This window comes from Desmodus rotundus, chromosome 12, assembly GCF_022682495.2.
Source record: "Desmodus rotundus isolate HL8 chromosome 12, HLdesRot8A.1, whole genome shotgun sequence".
Taxonomy (NCBI): Eukaryota; Metazoa; Chordata; class Mammalia; order Chiroptera; family Phyllostomidae; genus Desmodus; species Desmodus rotundus.
In genome coordinates this window covers 48572442-48593349 of record NC_071398.1, presented here as the reverse complement: position 1 = coordinate 48593349, position 20908 = coordinate 48572442, and the positions used below count along the sequence as shown (strand labels likewise).

The 20908-nt window shown below is 47.5% G+C and overlaps 1 protein-coding gene across 1 annotated transcript; it reads right to left on the bottom strand.

Moving 5' to 3' along the window:
* Positions 1–9241: 9241 nt before the first annotated feature.
* On the bottom strand, positions 9242–20449 carry CACNG6 (calcium voltage-gated channel auxiliary subunit gamma 6). The gene is made up of 4 exons (XM_024578697.3): positions 19016–20449; positions 15173–15247; positions 13572–13709; positions 9242–9831 (listed from the first exon to the last, which is right to left on the bottom strand). The coding sequence occupies exons 1-4, from the start codon at positions 19344–19346 to the stop codon at positions 9593–9595; spliced, it is 783 nt and encodes a 260-aa protein (XP_024434465.1). The 5' UTR covers positions 19347–20449; the 3' UTR covers positions 9242–9592.
* Between the last annotated feature and the right edge of the window lie 459 nt (positions 20450–20908).

The following is a 20908-nucleotide window of genomic DNA, read 5'->3' as shown; positions in this document are numbered from 1 at the left end:
TAGGAGAGGGAAATTGATAATAAGGTGGTTTCCAATTCACCCACATCCTTGTCAATTCATAAATGTATTAAAATTCTTCATTTTTGCTGATAAAAAAAAAGGGAAGTCAGCCCTGGCTGGCGTGGCCCAGTGGGCCAAGTGCCAGCTTCCAGCCAAAGGTGGTTTGATTCCCTGTCAGGGCACATGCCTGGGCTGTGGGCCAGGTCCCTGGCTGGAGGCATGTGAGAGGCAGCCAATTGATGTTTCTCTTGCACGTCAATGTTTCTCTCCCTCTCTTTCTCTCCCCTTCCCCTCTCTCTAGAAGTGGATAAATAAAATCTTTAAAAAAAGAAGAAGGGAAGTCACATCCCATTTTAAGCTGCCTGTATAAAGACATTTCATTGGTGCTTTATTTTTGCATTTTCCTGTTGTGACTGAGGTTTACTGACCATTCAGGGTTCCTCTTCTGTGAGTTGAAGGTTTCTATCTATTGTTCCTTTTTCTGTTGAATTGTTAGTCTCTTCCTTATTAATTTGAAGGGTGTATTTAAACACTTCTCCTGAGTAAGTTTTATTTTGCAAATACCTTGTTTTTGTACCTTTTAATGTTAGCTACTCCGAGTAATTCATCTTTTAATTTATATTTGAGGGAGTTCTTTGTGTCTTGACTAGCTTTGCATGAGTATACTCTCCCATAATGTTCTTCTAAATTTTAAATTTAAAAAGTGTTGTTTTTAGCCCTGGCTGGTATGGCTCAGTGGATTGAGGGCTGGCCTGCAAAACAAAGAGTTGCAGGTTTGATTCCCAGTGAGGGCACCTACCTGAGTTGCAGGCCAGGTCAGGCTCCCAGTAGGGGGCGTGCAAGAGGCAGCCACACATTGAGGTTTCTCTCCCTCTCTTTCCCTGTCTCTGGAAGTGAAATATATTTTTTTAAATATTATTTTTATGTTTAATTTATCTGAAGTTAATTCTTTTTTTACTCCTCACCTGAGGATTTGTTTATTGATTTGAGAGAGAGGAAGAGACAGAGAGACACATCACTGTGAAAAACATCCATTGGTTGCCTCCTGTGCATGCCCTGACCAGGGATTGAACCAGCAACCTTTTGGTGTACGGGACAAGACTCCAGACAACAACCAACTGAGCCACCCAGGCAAGGCTGAAATGAATTCTTGCCTACAGTGTAAGGTAGAGATCTCATTTTCGCATTTAGATCAATTGCCCTAGTGCCCTTTATTGAAAAGCTCTTTTTCATTTAAATTGTGTCTTCAGTTTATTGAAGTATCACCATGTCTATGTCATCTACCCCACCTTCCGTTATAAGAGTTGTTCCGATACTTGACTGGAATGACAAAGTTAGGAAAAACTTACCTTAAAAGGAATTGAACTGAAGTAGATCAAACAGGCCAAGGTAGATACATATTAAAAGCATAACGCTGTTTTTTCCATTCAAGCTGCACAACAATATTACCACACGGTATGATGGATGTAGGTTTTTCCCAAAGGAAATTTTCTATCCAGAATAATGTACATACATAAAAATGTGCAAATCATAAAGAACGGTTCGATGAATTTTCACAAAGTGACAGAGCCTTGCAACCAGCACCTTGATTAAGACGTCAGACCTCACCGAGCATCCCGGAAGACCTTCTTGCTCTCCCGCAGGTACGGACTACATCCCTGCAGAGGTAACTATTACTGTAATCCCTAACCCTATAGGTTGGTTTTGGCTACTTTTAAAATATATGTACATGGGATAATACACACAAAAAGTGTGTAAGAAAGAAAGAAAGAAGGAAGAAAATTGAATCATGTAACCAAACTGAGGAAAAGACCAAGCTAGAGATCACTTCAGACAGCTGCCTCCTGTACTCAAACGCCATTTAGACTTTTCTTCTGTCTCTTACCTCTAATTATTTGTGTTATCATTATTTTTAAAGGTTTTATTTATTTACTTTTAGAGAGGGGAAGGGAGGGAGAAAGAAAGGGAGAGAAATGTCAATGTGTGGTTGCCTCGCACGCACCCCCTATTGGGGACTTGGCCCAAAACCCAGGCATGTGCCCTGACTGGGAATCGAACTTTCGACCCTTTGGTTTACAGGCCGGCACAGGCCAGCACTCAATCCACTGAACCACACCAGCCAGGGCTGTGTTATCATCATTATGCAAACCAGCTGTGCTTCTGAGCCTGAGGCTCATCATGACAATTGCAGGCTTACAGTCTTACAGACTTTTAGCCAAAGAGGTAAGGGGGACTTTTTACCTCCTGGGTCCATCTAGAAAAATATAGTAGTGGCTACCTTTGGAGAAGATGCAAGAAAGTCAACTCACAAAAGTTTTAAACACAGAACAAACAAAAATCCAGTGTTTATCCTGCCTTTCGTTTATAACCAGTCAGACAACCAAATAGTTGAGGAGGCAAAGTTCCTACTCACATAATTACTACAACTAATACCCAGAGAAGAAACCTCCAGGCCTTTAACTACTCAAACTTTAACTACTAGCACACCTGCCTTATCAGGAGTAATAACAGAGGAGGCGCTTTAGTATCTGTCCATGCAGAAACTATTAACACATTATAGATAAAACATCCAGAGAAAAAGCAAAAGGGTAGCCGTGGCGGGTAGCTCACATGGTAGAGCATCATCCAGATACACTGAGGATGCAGGATAGATTCCCAGACAGGGCGCATTCCCGGTCAGGGCACATTCCCGGTCAGGACGCACACAAGAAGCAACCAATGAACACATGAATACGTGGGACAACAAATAGACGTTTCTCTCTTTCTCTCTCTCTCTCCCTTTTCCTCTCTCGCTCTAAAATCAGTAAATAAAAAAATGTAAAAATAAAAAAGAAGGGAAATCAGATGGTTAGAATCAAAGCACATTATTTTTCTAGTCTTACCAGTAACAGTTTCCGGACCGCTCTAAAACCCAGGCTCCTGCTGACTCCTAGAACCAGAGCTGAACAAGCTTTTTCTGAGAAGGAGCAGAGAGTAATGTTTCCAGCTTCTGTCGGCTGTAGGATCTCTGTTGAGACGACTCAACTCTGCTGTTGCAGCACCTGTGGCTGATATGTGAACAAGTAGGTGTAGCTGTGTTCTAATAAAACTTTATTTACAAACACAAGTGGTGGGCCTGATTGGCCAACCCCTGCCCTAGAACAGTGCTTTTTGAAACCCGAACCAATTGCCAGAATAAGAATTGAATCAAAGCAGGAAATATGTGTGCTAGGGTGCAGGGGAAGGCTATTTTATTTCATTTTATTTTATTTTGCCTGTTCTCAGTTTCTGGGTCTGTAAAAAGGGAGAACAAGCAGGACTGGGTGGTTTCTGGGATCCTTTCTGTCTGTGACCTGCCAAGCCTCTGATGCCATCCATCCTAGAGTGGGTGTGATTTTGCCCAGGGAGGGGCCCCAACAACATTGCTTTGGAAAGAGACCCAGCAGGTCCTGCTACTCCGATGGGGCCAGTGTTGTAGGAAGCTTTGCACCTCGTGGCTTTGCTTTTACAGCCTGAGTCATATCACAAGTTTAGTGAGGGACAGTGGGTTGAGAAAGGGACCAAGAGCAGGGAGGCCTCCTAAGTCTGGGCCCCCGATTGTTTCATCTCCTTTGTCCCTCCCTCAAGCCCAAGCCAGCAGAGGCACAGAGCAGAAGTGCGGGAGGGAGCAAGGGGCAAGGCCATGCAGAAACCCAGCCCCAAGCCCCCAGCACATGCTCTAGAGTTCCAACAAACTTCATTAACAAAACACAGATGCAAAGATGAATGACCTCAGAGCATTTAAGCCCAAACACAAGGTCCCCCTCTGAGTGGGAGATCCCTTTGCATTGGGTGCGTACCCATGGAGCTGGTGGGTTGGCATTCCATTTCACCCAGAAGCTCCCAGAAATGGCTCCTCCTAAAGCGTATCCCCTTGCTCCCCTCTCCTCACCAGCCCCAGGTTGCCAAGGTCACATGGAGAGCAACAAGGGGAGGTGGAGTAGCAAGTGGGGGTGGAGTAGCAAGGAGGGGTGGAGTATCTCTCTGTTCCTCTTGCCACAGAAGCCATTCACTGTAACTCTCGGGAGCTCTTGGCGACCATCTGTCTCACCATGTGGAGGAAGCTGGTCTTTCCTGAGAAAGATGAAGATGACTCAGACAGCATCCAGAAAAGGAGACCAGTGATGAAGCCTACGTTTTGGGTTTTTTTTTTTTCCTTCTAATTGCTTCCAAAGCTCAGCCTCCCTTCCCTCCTTGCAGCTTTCTTCTTCGATCATTCTTGGCACCCTCTGTACCAGAAACAAAAGAAAACAAAACCCAAAAAGTCCTTCGAGTCTATGCTAGTCTGAGAAGAGATTTTGTTTTGACCAAACCATCTTGACAAATATTTCAGAACTGAAATGGATGACTCTAAAAGAAATCATTTATGGACATGCTTTCTAGAATTTACCTTCCTCAAATTAGGATAGTATGTCTTTATTATTATTATTTTTTTAATCCTCACCCAAGGATGTGTCCACTGATCTAGAGAGAGAGGATAGGAGGAGGGGGAGAGGGAGAGAGAGAGACATTAATTGGTTGCCTCCCACATGTGCCCCAACCCGGGATGAAACCTGAGTGGGGATCAAACCTGCAACCTTTAGGTGCATGGGACAACACTCCAACCAACTGAGCCACCCAGCCAGGGCACAAGTCTTTTGTTTTAATAAAGCGATTTCTGACCATTTATTTTCTGAAGTCACGAATACAACAGCAAGTGGAGTCCAGGTTTGTTTTCTTACCACGTGGGACGTGCTGAGAAGAGGCCAAAAACCACGGGAAGAGAATAGTCCTCAGTTTTCACGTAGTATTCGATGTAAGTTCCGGGTGCTGCGAACTTGGGAAGATTTCCTCACATCTCTGGAAGTCCGCATTCTCATCACAGACAGAAAGCTAATGGGGCTCCTGTGAGCGGTACGACCAACCATGCCAGTTTTCCAAGGGCCTGGGGGACTCCCGGGATAGGGGACTGAGAAATTTCCCAGGACGTGCACCTCTCAGGGCTAACGCTGAGAATGTTCCAGGCAAATCGGAATGCGCCGGTCACCCTAGTTGTAAGTACATCCACTGTAAAGATGTAGGTATGACCGTCAGAGAGATTCAGAAAACAACCTTTTCCTTTTCCCCCACTCCACCCCCATCATACCCACCTTTACCTGCTTCGCTCTTTCCCTGCGCCCTCAGGAGACACCTAAGGCAAGTCCTGTGACCTTGACAGTCATTTTAGGTATAATGACTTACAGTCACTGTTTTGTGTTGTGTCGTTGTTTTGGGGGTGTGGTGTTTTTTTTTCTGTAGTCACACCGCAAGGAAAAAAAAATAGCGCCAGTTCGGAAATGGAACTGCTTTTGGCTGCGATGGGCTTGCCAGCTTTTTCCTTATCTCCCCATCTTCAGCTTCTACGCTTCCTCCCCCCACCCCTCCCTCTCAAGGCTGCAGTCTCCTCACCTGCAATTAGTTCTCTGCCCCTGTAAAAGCGTCTCCGCCACTTGGTCACCGACGACGACTGCGTCAATCTTGCTTGAGGCCTCCGCGGGGCCAGTTCCAGCTTCTCTCTGCAGGGTTCGCCTGCGCCCTCCAGGTGGCGCTCGTTGAAAGGATGTAAAACACCTGATTCATTCATTCATCCTCTTCCCTCTCCCTCTCCTCAACAGTCCCTACATGTCTTCAGGACTGTTTGCCAAAATCTTGATCCCTTGAGACCTTTCGAACATGAACCAGACCCCCTGGTTCTCTGGGCCCTGCACCTCACCCCATATTAAGTACTGAGTGGTCCATCTGAGGCATCCCCCCTCTTGAAGCTTGAAGTGAGACACCATCATCTTCACCCCCCTACATTGGTGAAACCGAGTGAAGAGTATGTGGGTCTTTAGGGCACTGTTTTGATTCTTTGCAACTTCTCTGCAAGTTTGAAATTATATTCCAAAAAGTTTAAAAATGTAAATGAAAAGGACAGGAGGGTGGTAGATTTCAAGAAGCTTCTATCTTAGAACAATTTGGCAGCTCAGGGAATACAGTCAGTAATATTGTAACAACGCTGGATGGTGCCAGGTGGGGGCTAGAATTATTGGGGCAATCTCTTGGTAAAGTATAGAATTGTCTGACCACTATGCGTACACCTGAACTAATATAAATAAGATTAAATGTCAACTATAAGTGACAATTTTTACAAATTATTTTAGAAAGAAGTTTTTGTTTTGCTTTACTACAGAAAAAAATAAGGCGAAGAGATGTAAGTTATTGCTTTAGTAACTTATCTCATACTACGATGTCTTCGAGGGGCCCCTATTCCCTTCTCCCACTTCGGAGAGTCCAGGAAGGCCCAGAGTAGGAAAGACAGTACAGAGGGAACACCCCAACAGACAAAGAGCCATTTCCCCGTGATCAGTGTGCCTCCGCCACAGCAGACATTTCTTGGGGTTTCCCCAAGCTGGCTGGGCACAAAATTAAATAGAAAAAAATTGTTGATGATCCCTGATCCTAGTACTTATCTCAGTTTATAATTGCACATTCATTAGTGTGATTGTGTGATTACTATGTTTCCAGCACCAGGCTGTCAGCTCATCGGGGGTCCCTTTTGACTCTCTACAGTATGCTGAGCCCAAAGTGCCCCTCGGTAAATACTAACAGCCAGAGTGATGGCGCTGTGACCAGGTGCTGAGAGTTTCTGCAGCTTTGTGAGGATTATTAGGGTGTGTGCTCCTCGGGAGGACTGTAGGAGGTTAAGGCAGGAAGAAAGGGAGGCACAGAGAGGGCGAGCAAGTTGCGCAGGTGGGAAAGGCAGAGCCAGGTTTCGGACCAGACAGCGGTGTTCACAGCCCTGCTCTGCCAGCGAGGTGAACCAGGTGCGCAGCTCTCTCCTGCCAGGATCCTCAGTGGGATGCTGAGCTCAGTGCAGGAGAAATGAGGACACGAGTGCGGTGCTGAATGAGACAGGCAGGCACAGTCTCTGCCGATCAAAAAAGGGCTGCCCCACGGTTCCTGGACCACAGTGTTCTCCTCTGGAGGAAGCCGCTTTCAGCCCTGGGACAGTATATAATTATATTATAAACGTGATAATATCTATGTAATACAGTATGTGATGTCTGTGTCATATAATATAATATATATGTGATGTTTATATTTATGTAATACATGTTAGAATATATTATAACATTATAGAAATATTATATATGTTGTATTATAACATTTATATAATACAATGTTCTATTGCATAAATATGTTACATATATGCAATATTGTGAATGATATATTTACATATGATAGGATATTAATAGGATATCTTAAAGATTATAATAATGATATGTTATGAGTATATAGAATTACAAACAATTATATAATATATAATAGTATTTATAATTTATAATTAAATATAGAAATGTTTGAGAGAATATATTAATATATCACAATGTTCACAATATTACTATGAGAATATAACAATTATATACTATGTATAATAGTGGTATAATAATATAATATATATTCTATATAATATCCTATATAATTATACTTATACTTTATAATTGTAAAACATTTAAGAGTACCGAGCTCAGAATGTGAATAATTTGTACTCATAAGCCACCACATAGTCCATATTTTAAATACTTTTCCAAGTTTAAGAGACTTTGGCCTTTGAGAGCTAAATCAGCTTCAGCAACCCATCTAGTGGAAGAATCCAAGCTGTGACTTCCGTTTGTCGGTCTTCATGAGGGAGGAGGCTGGCCCTTTGGCCTAGCGGAACTCAAACACCTGACCCAGGTCTTCCTTCACGGGTGACTGCTAGTGCCGCTGTTATTCCTGCTTCTGCAACGTTCCCTGCACAATGGTCAGTGGGTTCTCTAAAGTGACACACGCTCTGCAGAGCTCTTAGTGCTTCTTTCTGAGCCCGCCCCATAATTTCCTTTCACGTCCACATTTCTACCAAGAGTCTCAAGGCAATGTGAGCTTTTTTCTATCACGTGCCTCAAAGCTCCTCCAGCCCCTACCTGCTCCTCAACCCCAGAGCTGTGTCCACATTCTTAGGTGCTTGTTACAGCAGCACCCCGTTTCCAGGTACTGACATCTGTATCAGGCTGCTCTGGTGGCCATAACAAAATATGACAGACTGAGTGACTTAAACAACAGAACTGTATTGTCTCTCAGTTCCGGAGGCTGAAGTTCCAGATCAGGGTGTCGCAGCGCTGGTTTCTTCTGAGGCCGTGAGGGCCTGTGTCTCTTCACCTCATCTTCCCTCTGTGCATGTCTGTGTCCCCATCTCGTTTTCTTGTAAGGACACCAGTTGTACTGTATCAGGGCCCACCCACATGGCCTCATTTTAGTTTGACTACCTCGGTAAAGACTTGCATCTCCAAATAAGGTCACATTCCAAAGTCCAGGGGGTGAGGACCCAAACATAAACCATATATTGCCATATATAATGTGCAATTTTTTGCCCAAATTTTTGAGGGAAAATAAGGATGTGCATTTTATGTGGGTAGTACTAATTCTGTATCTATATAAATGTTTTAATTCTTTTTTTAAAGATTTTATTTATTTCTTTTTAGAGAGAGGAGAAGGGAAGGAGAAACAGGGAGAGAAATATCAATGTGTGGTTGCCTCTTGCATGTCCCCCACTGGGGACCCAGCCGGCAACCCAGGCAGGTGCCTTGATTGGGAATCAAACCGGCAACACTTTGGTTCGCAGCCCGCACTCAATCCACTGAGCCACACCAGCCAGGGCTTAATTCTTTTATTTATGCTTCTGCATTCGAAGTGTGACTCTAAAAAGCAATGACGATATCTGTATGCAATATAATACCCTGGAATATGATCATCAGTTTTGTTTCTAAGTATAAACAAATAAAAAATTGAATTAAAAAATTAAAACGAAAGATTTTTTTTCCCTGAAAATTTAGACCAGAAACATGGGTGCACATTACACATGGCAAAATATGGTACTTTTGGAAAGGACCCATTCAACCCATAACAACAAGTGTGTGTTCTAGATTTTAGAATTCCCACAACTCTCTATGGGTTCATTGACATGTGGCTTCAGGGCTAGTAAGTAGCATGTAGTATGCTTCTGGGGAGGAGAGGGGTAACTTTTCCCTGCCCCGGAATGGACAATCACATTACAAAGGGACTCCAAAGCAAAGCTGTTAAATTTCCAAATCTTTAATTCCCATCAGACCACAGTGAGGTCAATCCCAGACATTCTCCCCCACCCCCACTTCCCTGTTTCTACACATTTCAGCTTAGCCAGAAGAAGGCTCTCCCACAGTCTGAAAAATGAATAGGTCCAATTCCCTCCCAACACCCCCTGACTTCATCCCCCCATCCCTAGTTACCCCATCAGGTCCCCAGCAACCTTCCCTGGGGACCCTCGTTTGCAAAATGCCTCTCCCCACCCCACCCCTAAGCGACCCGAATTCATCAGTTGAGGAAAACATATTTACAAAGGGAAAAGATGAGGGCATGAGAGATGGGTCTGTGCAAACAATGTGGGCCCCAGCACAAGGAAAACAGTTTCTCCAAGATGTGGGGCAAAAGATTTTGACAGGACGGGGTTAAAAAAGAAGAGTTTTAGAAAGAGCTTAGAGAAAGCACAAGGGTGGCTCTAGGTGGCTCTGTGCCCCTGCTTGGGACAGAGTGAGCCCCAGGGCCAGGGTGGCAGGGTGAGCAGGAGAAAGCAGAGGCCCCCCAGCAGCAGAACTAGGCTGGCCCCCACTCCACAGCCCAGAGACCAGGAGTACTCGTAGGCCAGGGCCGGGGCCGGGGGAGGCTCTGGGCTGACTCTCTGCAGAAGGGCTCGCACGGAATGCCGGAACACCTCCAGGCTGACCAGGAGCAGCAGGCCTGTGGGGAGAGGAGAGACGTGGTGCTCAGGCCCCTGGGGACCCCCAGCTTGGGTCTCAGTATCTCCTCCAATGCACCCCACCACATGCTTCTCAAACAAGAAAGCAGGGGGACTCCCAAGCACCCTCTCATTCATTCATTCATTCAACAACTATCACTTCCTAAACACCTATTACATAGCAGATGCCATTTGGGAAGCTGGAGAGAAAGAAGAAACAACCAATAACTGTTAGAGACAGAAAGTAGAATGGCGGGTGCCAGGGCTGGAAGAGGGGAGTGAGAGTGGGTGTTTAATGCAAACGGAATTTCAGCTGGTGAAGATTAAAAGGTTCTGGAGATGGATGGTGATGATGAACATAACAGTATGAATGTATGTAATCACACAGAACCGGACACTTAAAAACGGTGAAAATGGTCAATTTTATGTTATGTGTATTTTGCTGCTTTAAACAAAGAAAAAAAGCAAGCCCAGGAATCCAGAATCACAAAAGTCAAACTGAGACTCCATCAAGGCTTTTGTAGAGTGATCGTGGAGTCTAAAATAGTCAACTTGAAGAAGCACAAAGTCAAATGGTCGTTGCCAGGGGCTGAGGGTGGGGGAAATAAGGAAACGTTGGACAAAACATTCAATGTTTCAGTTATACAGGGTGAGTAAGTGCTGGGGATTTAATGCACATCATGGGGACTGTGGACAATGATACTGTGTTGTCTATTTCAATTTGCTAAGAAAATATATAGGTCTTAATGTCCTCACCACACCAAAAAATAAAAAAAATAAAAAAGGTAACCATGTGAGGTAAAGGACATGTTCACTAGCTTGATTGTGGTGCTCATTTCATAGTGTACACGTGTATATCAAAATATCACATTGTATACCTTACATACACACAATTTCTACTTGTCAATCGCACCCTAGTAAAGCTGAAAAAATAGTGATGGTGGATCACAAAATGAAAAGAGAGGCAGTCAAGGACCTGGCCAGGTAGCTCAGTTGGTTAGAGCATTACCCTGATACACCATGGTTGTGGGTTTGATCCCCAGCCAGGGCACATACAAGAAAAAAAAAAAAACATTGAATGCATAAATAAGCAGAACAACAAATTGATGTCTCTCTCTCTCTCTCCGTTCTTCTCTCTCTCTAAAATCAATAATTTTTTTAAAGTTAGAAAAGAAAACAAAGGCAATCAAGCTGTAATGTAATTTGATTTTTAAAAGAAAGAGAAAAGAAGAAACAACAAGGAACAAGACAAAGACCCTGACTTCGTGGAGCTTTTATTCTACTTGGAGGAGACAGGAGGTAAACAATGCCTGCTGAAGACAATGAGAAAGCGTCAGGAATGAAGCAGGCAGGAGAGATGGAAATAGAGGACTGAAACTCAGCTTTGGCCAACTGTAGCCCTTCAGCAATGGTGACTTTATTTGCCAGACCTTCTGATTTTTCAAGAAGAGCTAAAATTTCTAAATGATTATGACTCTTATGGGAATTCACCCAATCTTTCAATGCTGGCTCAGAGAAATCTTTACACACTGCCCGCCAAGCAAAGCCCATTAAGGTCCACTGCTGGCCTGCCAGCTGCCAGGTTGTAACCTCCAAAGTAAACACATGAGAAGACAAGATAATTTCAGAGAGTGAGGCAGGGTGGAAGGAAATAAAAACAGGGTGATGGGAAGGGGAGTGGCATCCAGGGGTGGAGCAAGGACTTTAAATAGTATTACCAGGAAAAGCCATTTCAGCTGAGGCCCAAAGAATAAAAAGAAGCTGGCCATACACAAAATTAACCAACGGCTATTCTGAGCAGAAGGAGCGACTGGTGCAAAGGTCCGTGGTGGGATGGAGTATAGTGTGTTTGAGGGAAAGAAATGTGGGTGTGGCCAGAGCAGAGAGAGAGTGGGAAGGAGGAGAGTGGTGGGCAATGGAGGTGCAGAGGTTGGGCAGGAGTCAGACCATGTAGGACCCTCTGATGGTCATCCATGGTCATGGATCCTGGCTGCCTCCCCTCTCAGATGCCGGAGGCTGGCCCTAACCTCAGTTCCTGACCCTCCTTCCTCTTTGTCCTCCAACTCCCCCATGGTTTTTAATCAGGGCCTGGGAGAATGTAGCCTTGGGTCTGTGTACCAAGGTTCAATGCCTCTCTCCAGCCTTTCATGGCCCAATTCAGCACAGCATTAGGACACTGAATATAGAAAAAACAGCTGGATGAGGAGGAGACACTGTCCAGTCTCCTTCACTCTCCTGCTAGTTCATGCATCCTCTTACCAGATCTTTCTTTTTCTTTTCTTTTTTAAAATTGTTTTAAAAGATTTTATTTATTTATATTTAGACAGAGGGGTAGGGAGGGAGAAAGAGGGAGAGAAACATTAATGTGTGGTTGCCTCTCCTGCACCCCCTACTGGGGACCTGGCCCTCAACCCAGGTATGTGCTCTGACTGGGAATCGAACTAGCGACCCTTTGATTTGCAGGTCACCATTCAACCACTGAGCCACACAAGCCAGGGCACTTTTCTTTCTTCCTCCCTCCCTCCCTCCCTCCGTCTCTCTCTCTCTCTCTCTCTCTCTCTCTCTCTTTCTTTCTTTCTTGAGAGAAAAGTTGATTTTGTTGTTCCACTTATTTATGTACCCATTGGTTGATTTTTGTACATGCCCTGACCAGGGATTGAACCCACAACATTGGTGTATCAGGTTGATGCTCTAACCAACTGAGCCACCCAGCCAGGGCACTTAACAGACCTTAATTAAGCTCTTATTATAAAATATATACATGAGACTAACAAAGGCCCTGTCTTCCTGGGGCTTTATCCCAGAAGAAAAGATGGACAATAATCAGGTAGATATATTGCTGTGGGCTGACTTGCATCCTCCCCAAAGTTCATGTGTTGGGGTCCAGTGCCTTGGAATGTGACTGTATTTGGAGATGGGGTCTTCAAAGAAATGAATTAAAATGAACTCATTAGGGTGGGCTCTAATCCAATATGGCTGCTGCCCATATGAGAAGAGATTAAGACACAGACACACACACAGGGACGACCATGTGAGGACATGCAGAAAAGGGCCATCTACAAGCCAAGGAGAGAGGCCTCAGGAGGAACCAGCCCTGCTGACACCTCAAACTTGGACTTTCAGCCTCCGAGAATGTGCAAAAATGCATCTCTGTTGTTTAAGTTGCCCAGTCTATGGTGCTTTGGCAGCCATAACAAATTACTGTTTATATAATTAATGACCTTTCTATCCACATTAGAAAACATTTGACCCAATGGGAACTATATTCCACAAGATGTAGCATTTTTTTTGGACCCTCAACTCCAAGAATGTAACAGGTCCTTGCACACCCCAGGTCCAAATCTAAAAGAGAGTTTGGAGACCCTCCAAATCCCAGCCACCCACAGAGCTTAGAACTCTCATATTCGAGCGCACTATAGCCCTTGGGTTCCCCAGCATGTAACATCGTTTGGAGCTGTCTCAACCTCCCAGCATGCAACAGTGCTTGGAGATGTCTTAACCTCCTAGAAAGCAACAGTGCTTGGAGACCCTACCTCCCATTAAGCAACTACACTTGGAGGTCCCTCATCCCAGCATGCAACAGTGTTTGGATACCCAACTTGCCAGCATGCAACAGTTCTTGGAAACCATACCGCCCAGAATGCAACAGTACCTGGAGATCCCACCTCCCTGCATGCAACAGTGCCTGGGAATCCCACCTCCCCCATGCAATTTCCTGAGTCTCCAGGCTTTCAACCCTCACCTGAGAGGCCAAAGCAGACAGCTCCAACTCGGAGCAGGAACTCTGCGCCTTTGCTGAGCACCATGATGATGCAGAGGCACCCCAGGGCCATGATTGTCAGGCCTAGCACTGCTATCACGGCAGCTGCCAGGTTCACCTCTGCAAGGAGGGAAGGGGAAGAAGTAGAGAACAAGGGACGGAGGAAGTGGGAAGAACTCCCTGAAGGGACCCAGAACCAGAAAAAAAATGGGAGATTCAAGACTAGAGAAGAATTGTTAAGTAGAAAATCATCCAGGCCAATAATTGACTTAGACTGTCGAAGGACTAAGACTCAGCCAGGACCAGTTATTTGCCTAAGGTCACAGAGCAAAGAGGGGACAGAGCCAGAACCAGAAGGAGATGGGAACTACCAATGATCACTTCTGATCTGGTCACCGTCTATTCACAGGTGAGGAAACTGAGGCAGTGGGGGTGTGCATGACAATGGAGGAGGTATGCTACAGTAGCATGATCCAAGTCCGAATTTTCCCTGGCCAGTTCCCAGCTGGAAGATTCTGGTAAAGTCACAGGACCTCTCTGAGCCTCAGTTTTCTCCTCCAGAAAATCAGGATCAAACTCCCTACTGGGGGGGAGGGAAAAAAAAGCCTATTGGACCAGGCTGTTGCGAGGACTAGAAACCACAGATGTGCAGTGCCCAGTGCAGCACCTGGCACCCAGCAGTCATTTCATACACACGCGCTACGATTATTTTACCATCCCAGAGGAGCATGGTGACTTGTGCAAACTCACTGAACATCAAGACGAGAGAGAAAGGAGTAAGAAGCCAGTGTTTACTGAGGACCTACTGTGTGCTGGACACCACACTGTGTGTATTAGCTGCACCATCTGAGTAAATCAGATACGATTCATGACAGGATCCCAATTCTCTTACAGGTGGGGATATTGAGGTTCTGAGTGATGGAGAGGCTAAAGTTAGAACAGAAAGGGAAAAAGCCTTAAGAGCTGACTTGTCTAGTATGGTCACCACTAGCCCCAGGTGGCCTTTTCATTTTAAATGGGTTGAAATTAAATAAAATTTAAAATCATTTCTCAGTTGCACTTGCCACATTCCAAGTGCTCAGCAGCCACATGGGGCCAGTGGCTACCATATTGGTCAGCCCTCTCCAATAGAACATCACAGAACAACAAGCACAGAACATCTTCATTTTCACTGAAGATTCTGTAGGAACATCTGTTTTCTCATCAGGAGGCTTAAGATAGAGCCACTGCCTGAAGGGTGTGACAAGGATGGAGATCTTATAAATGGAACATCGAGAGCCATGCTTAGCATGTGGTAGATGCACGTTCATGAGATATCAAAGTACCATCCCCAGAGAGGGGCTGTGACTTGCCCGAAGTTGCACAGCCTGCAGCAAAGGCAGAACTGGGGTAGGAGTGTCAGGCACTGGGCTCTGGGAAACCATGACTTTACTGCCACCACCCTCCCAAAGGTGGGACCTCCCAAGGATAGAGGAGCTGAGACCATCCTGGGCCAAAGCGCAGAAGAACACAAGGCTACCGAGAATTCCTCTAACATAGCATATTCCCATCACCAGTCTGCCGCAGGGGGGAAAAGTTCTCACCTTTCTTTGTGGTTCTCTGGAAGATGCGTGCATTCTCCCCAGTGGTGAAGAATTTAAAATAGGTGCAGTTGGCTTCTGTGGGAGCGGGAGAGAGAGAGAAAGGGAAGTGAGGACATTGAGGTCCCTCATGTAAGGTCAGGACTGGGTATGAAACAGCTCACAGTAACCTACACATATGACATTAGCATCCCTGATAGACAGAAGAGAAAAATGATGCTCAGTGAAACCACCTGCTGCCACAGGCGACCCACGAGCTGGGATTCCAATGCAGAGCTCTGAGGTCCAGATCTGTGGCTTTGAGTAGACTATTGACCTCTCGGGGACCTCTGACTCTTCCTCTATGAAATGAGATAATAGTCTCTTTCTTGGCTCCATCATATGGATTTGTTGAGAGTCAAGTGGGGTTAGAAATGGATAATCACTTTATTCAGCAAAGGACGCCACGATCCAGACAACGGAAGGTTAACAGAAGAAATTCTTATCTCAGAATGAATTCCCGCTAGAATACACAAAGGAGTCCTGCAGATAGGCCAGAAAAGAGAGGTAACCCAGTTGAAAATGGGCAAAGGAAATGAATAGTCAATTCATAGAAGAGGAAGCCTGGATGACTCACAAGTACATGAAGAGATGCTCCACCTCACCAGGGATCACAGACATGCAACTCAAGTCAGCAGGGGGATGTCACTTAAGAGCAATTAGATTGGAAAATATTAAAAGGATAACATCAAGCATGAGAAGGATAAGAGGAAACAGCTGGGAGCGTGAACTGGTACAGGCCTACTTTGTTTTACTATGCTTTGAAGATACTGTGTTTTCATCAACATCAAGGTGAGACTCTCCACAGGCAAAAAAAAATTACAACTCACTGAAGGCTCAGATGATGGCTAACATTTTTTTTTAGCAATAGAGTCTTTTTAAATTAAGATTTGCACATGGTTCTATACATAATGCTATTGCACACTTATAGACTACCGTACAGTGTAACCACACATTTTATGAGTATGGGAAAGCCATCATTTTGTGTGACTGGCTTTATTGCAGTGGTCTGGAACAGAAGCCGTGATATCTTCGAGGCATGCCTGTGCTAGTCATTTTGGAAATCACGCTGACAGACTTTATGAAGTGAAGTACATTTATACCCTACAACCAGCCATTTTACTCCTGGGGATACATACAGACAAAACCATATGCAGGAACATACATGTTTACAATAACAGGGAGCCAGAAGACTAACAGAAAGCAACCTAGAGAAATTTGAGAAGCAAATTTAAGAAACAAATTCAAAGTGTTAAGAAAAAATTTTAAAAATAGGAAAAATCTGTACCATAATTTATGTAAATTAAAACACCTACAGGTATAAAATAACACCACATATTTTCCAAGTGGAAAGACATATCCATGGATACATATCCAACCCATTAAAGAGATGAGCTGGAAAGAAATGAAATAAAAGAATAACAATGTTAAATAGAGCAGAAGAAGGATCTTGCAAAAGCTGTTAATGACTTTGTGACATATACTGAAGAGTATGATTCATCCAACTTTTCTTAGTTGAGCCCAAGAAACCCTAAACTTAAAAAAAAAAAAAATGCTTTTCAAGCTTCATTTTAAAGCCAGAACTTCTTGCAGAATTCACTCATTCAACTTTCTTACTCTACATAGAATTAGGCATGGAAAGGGAGGAGAGGGTAGAGAATAAGAGGGGTGAAAGAAATGGAAGAGGGGCCAGGCAGGTTGGGGAATGGGAAGGAACTTTCCCAACTGAAGGAGAATGTGCAGGTGTTATATATATTGGACGCTTAGGTAGCGCCCGGCTCTGGTCCAGGCACTTGGCATGCATGAACTCATTCATCCACACAGCAATCCTGTGAGTAGTTCTTACTGCCCCATTCTACAGAAGAGATAAACTGAGGCAAGTGAGGCAAGACCCTCCACCCGGTGGCCTGAGGGAAGGAGGAGGACATGAGATGTCCCTTCAGAAGCAGGGACAGTCCTTATGCTTCATGTAGACGAGTGGAGAGGACCCTATTGTAGCAGTCAATGGGGGGATGTGGACTACAGCCCTGAGGGAATCGGGAAGTCCGCTCTAGTGGGTGCGGTGCATCGTTCTTGGACAGTGTGAGACATCTGACATCCCATTTTGGCTACTAATAATCTAAGACATCTTGTCTCTAACCCCAAAGGATATGGCACGTCCCATTTGGAAAAGAGTAGTTGACAGGTCACCCCTTTGCAGCCCCTTGGAATGCCCTTTGACAGGCAGTGGGATGTGTGGGGGTATTTCTGGAATAATGAAAGAGGTGAGATATCCTCTGAATGAGATGATGGTAATGGTCTTGTAACGAAGTTGAAGTCCTTTCTGACCAATCGGAGGACAGCAAGAGCTGTGAGGGACCCCATCATATGCAGTGTGGTGGGCGGGACATCCCCTCCAGGGCTGTGGGAACCTCTGGGGCATCTTTGCCGACTAGTGAGATACAACAGTGTAGTAGCTAAGAACAGGGATGACCAGGGTTCAGACCCCATATGAGAAGCCTGGCTGCATCAACAGAGCCACTTGCATGCCAGGTATCTGGAACAGAGCCAGGCCCTACATAAACATCTAATATTTATATTACCAGGGCATCCCGTTTGACAAAAGTTTGGGAAGTTCCTGCCTGAGGATCTGAAGGGCAGGTAGTAGCCCACCTGCAGAAGTGAAGTGTTTAATCTGGATGCTGAGTGGGTGGGTACCTCAGACAACAGGGGCGCTTCACATCCCACTTTGCTACCAAGGCCTCAGCTCATCCTATTTGGGATCCCATGGATGTAGGATTCCACACCTGGGGAAGTAAAGGAGGAAGGAAGTCCCACCGGAGCCCAGAGGGACAGGAGGTCTTTGAGGGGGTACAGAAGTTATAGGACAGCCTTCCGACAGTAAAGAGTGATGGAGATCCATATGGGTGATGAGGGGAGTCAGACAGTCTCCCCCAGCCAGCAGAGGCAGCATGAGATCTGATGCCCAAGGCAGGCAGGGTGTCCCCTGGATGTAAGCAAAGGGCATGGTGCGTACCCTGTCAGGAAGAGTGAGAGGCAGGGGGTGCTCCAGGGCATAGTTAGGGGTGAAGAGCCACTCTGTGGGGAAGTGAGGGTGTGGGGTGTCTGTAAGAGAAATGAGCAGAGTGGAGCGCACCGTCTGAGCATTTGGAGGTGAGAGGACGGGACACGAAGGAGAACATTTCCCTGGAAGCCAGGGGTTGGGGGGGCTCCCCTGGGGTGTTGGGAGGCGTGTAAAGAGAACTCCATTTTGGTGGAATCACTCGGTAGGAACAGGCATGGGTTCTACTTGGGGATGGGGGTCAAGGCGGTCTGTCTCCCAGGGGTGGGGGTGCAGGCTCTCTCCGGAGTGGGAAGAGCAAGCTGACACCAAGAACCCAGACTCTCTCTCTAGGGGCACAGGCTGCCCCTAGAGAGTCTGAGGGGGGTGTGGGCATCTCCGGGACCGAGGCTGTCTGAGGGCACATGCGGTGTCTGGAGTCACAGGCTGGGCATCAGGACCTGGGCCATGTGTGGGGGCATGAGTTGTTTCTAGGTGCTCTCGGGGGACACAGGCTGGCCTGGAGGACAAGCTAGTCTGGGGGTGCATGCTGGTCCTGGAGCACAAACTAGTTTGGGGTACAGAATTTCCCTCTCTGCAGAGTCTGTGCCTGGGGCAGAGGCCGCTGGGGAGCACAGACTGATGTAGTTTCTGGCTGTTCGCCAGGGTGCAAGCTCCCTCCCTGGGGCTCGGGCTGTCTCTGGGCACCCTTTTCTCCCACCGGGGTTCTCTCACTGTCTGGGCTCCGAGCCTGGGGGAGGCCTCACCTCCGGGCAGCTCCGCGGGGCCGCACGTCTCCCTGCCCGCGGGCACGTCCGCCTGCCACAGTCGTTTGGTGCACATCTTCCACAGCCCCAGGTGCGCGGCGTCGCACACGGCGCTGCCGTTGGCCTTGAAGGTGTTGAGCTCCACCCAGAACTCGGTGCCCACGGCCAGCACGGCCAGCGTGGCGCCCACCGTGGTCAGCAGCAGCAGCAGCTTAACCTTCCCCTCCTGCTCCTGCGACAGCCCGGGAAGGCCCTGCCCGCGCCCCCGCCGTCCGGCCTCGGCCCGCCGCCGGTTCTCCTCTTGCATTAAGAAGTTGGACCACATCATCATCCGATGTAGAGAACGCTGAACTGAGAAGGCTGGGAGAGGCCGGGGGTGGGGAAGGCCTGGGGGTTTGAAGAGAGTGAGGAGCTGCTTCCACTGGACTATAAAAAAGGAATTTCTGAATCTCCCTGGAACCTCAAACGCGAAAGCCAAGGGTCTCAGAAAATTAAAAAAAAAAAAAAAAAAAAGCCAGATCCGGCCTCCCCCGGGGTGCTGGGGAACCTTCTGAGGTTCAGCAAAAGGCCTGGGATGTCCACAGAAACTCAGCAAAGAGGAGGAGACCCAGGGGAAAAATCAAGGTCCCCGGAGGTCCAGAGCTAGAACTTGGGTGCCAAGGAGGGGGCCCGAGGGCTCCACAGGCAGGGGGCGTGAGCGTCGCCCGAAGCTCTGAGGGGCTGCTCCCAGTCCCCGCTAGGCTCAGAGTCCAGGTTACCCAGGAGAGGAAGCTGAGGTCCTCTGTGCGTTTGAAAGGAGGCACCTCCTGGCTTCTTTGGGGCTCAGAGTCTGAAGAGGTAGGAGTTGGGTCCCCTCTGGGGTTTAGGAGGGAGATCCGAACTTCTTCTGGGTCTCAGACCGGCAGTAGGGACACCCCCAACATTCACAGAAGGAAATGGCAGAGTCTTGGCTGGGGCTCAGAAAAGGGGGGCTGGGGACCTGCTGGAATTCAGAGGAGAGAGATCAGAGGTCTGCGCTGGGCCTGAGAGAGAGGACCGGTAGCTGAGAGACGCAGCAGAGTCCAGAGAAGGGGGCAGAGGGCTCCCCCAGGGCTCAGGAGGGGGACCTGGCGTCCCCACTGGGGCTGGGATGGGCTGCGCTCTGCGCTGCAGCTCAGGAAATGGAGACAGAGACCGCCCGCGGTTCGAACGACAGCAGGGACCCCAAAGGGACTCTGCGATCCCTCCCCCGGGCTCCCAGGGCCTGCCCGGCCGGGACCGCTCCAGGCTCAGCACCAGGCCGGGCGCCTCCCGCAGGCCTCCCACCCCCGGCTGCTGGGCAGGGACCCCTCTCGCCCTCCTGCCTGGGCGCCGCGCCGGCCCCAGCTCAGCGATCCTCCGAACCGTGGGCTCCGCACCGCCTGCTGCCGAGCCTCCAGACGTGCGCTGCGCTCGCTGCGGCCTCGCCCCCGGGCGCCCACCCCCACCCTCCCGGCTATTTCGAGCTCGACCCGTAAATAACACCAGCACCTGTCGCCCCGCGCTTGTTGCCATAGGGATCCCGGGTATTTTAAGGGGACGGGGGGGGGGGGGGGGGGGGGGGAGGGGCTGGGCCGGGTCCTGACCCGGCAGGAGCCTGAAGGGACATTTACTTCCTTAAGGGACAAGCCTGGGAGCCGAGGGTCCGTCCTCCCAGGTGGCGAGAGAGGGAGGACAAGGAGCCTAGATTTTTGGTCCCGCGTAAGCCCATCTGGGAACGTGAACTGCTGGTTCCGAGGGAGGAGGGGCCGGGCCGGGGGCCTCGGGTCCCTGAAAGAGAAGAAACCTGGGGACTTCAACTCTTGAGTGCCGGATCAGAAGGGGACTGAAAGCTCCTTCTCCTGCGTCCGAGGGAGGAGGGGCTGGGGGCGTGGA

Bases quoted from the DNA above. Each gene is read 5' to 3' on its own strand.
- CACNG6 (XM_024578697.3), bottom strand. From the start codon at position 19,346: ATGATGATGTGGTCCAACTTCTTAATGCAAGAGGAGAACCGGCGGCGG. The intron at 15,248-19,015 runs GTGAGGCCTCCC...CCGCTCCCACAG, and splicing joins CCCCGCGGAGCTGCCCGGAG to AAGCCAACTGCACCTATTTT. The intron at 9,832-13,571 runs GTGAGGGTTGAA...CTCTCCCCACAG, and splicing joins TGTCTGCTTTGGCCTCTCAG to GCCTGCTGCTCCTGGTCAGC.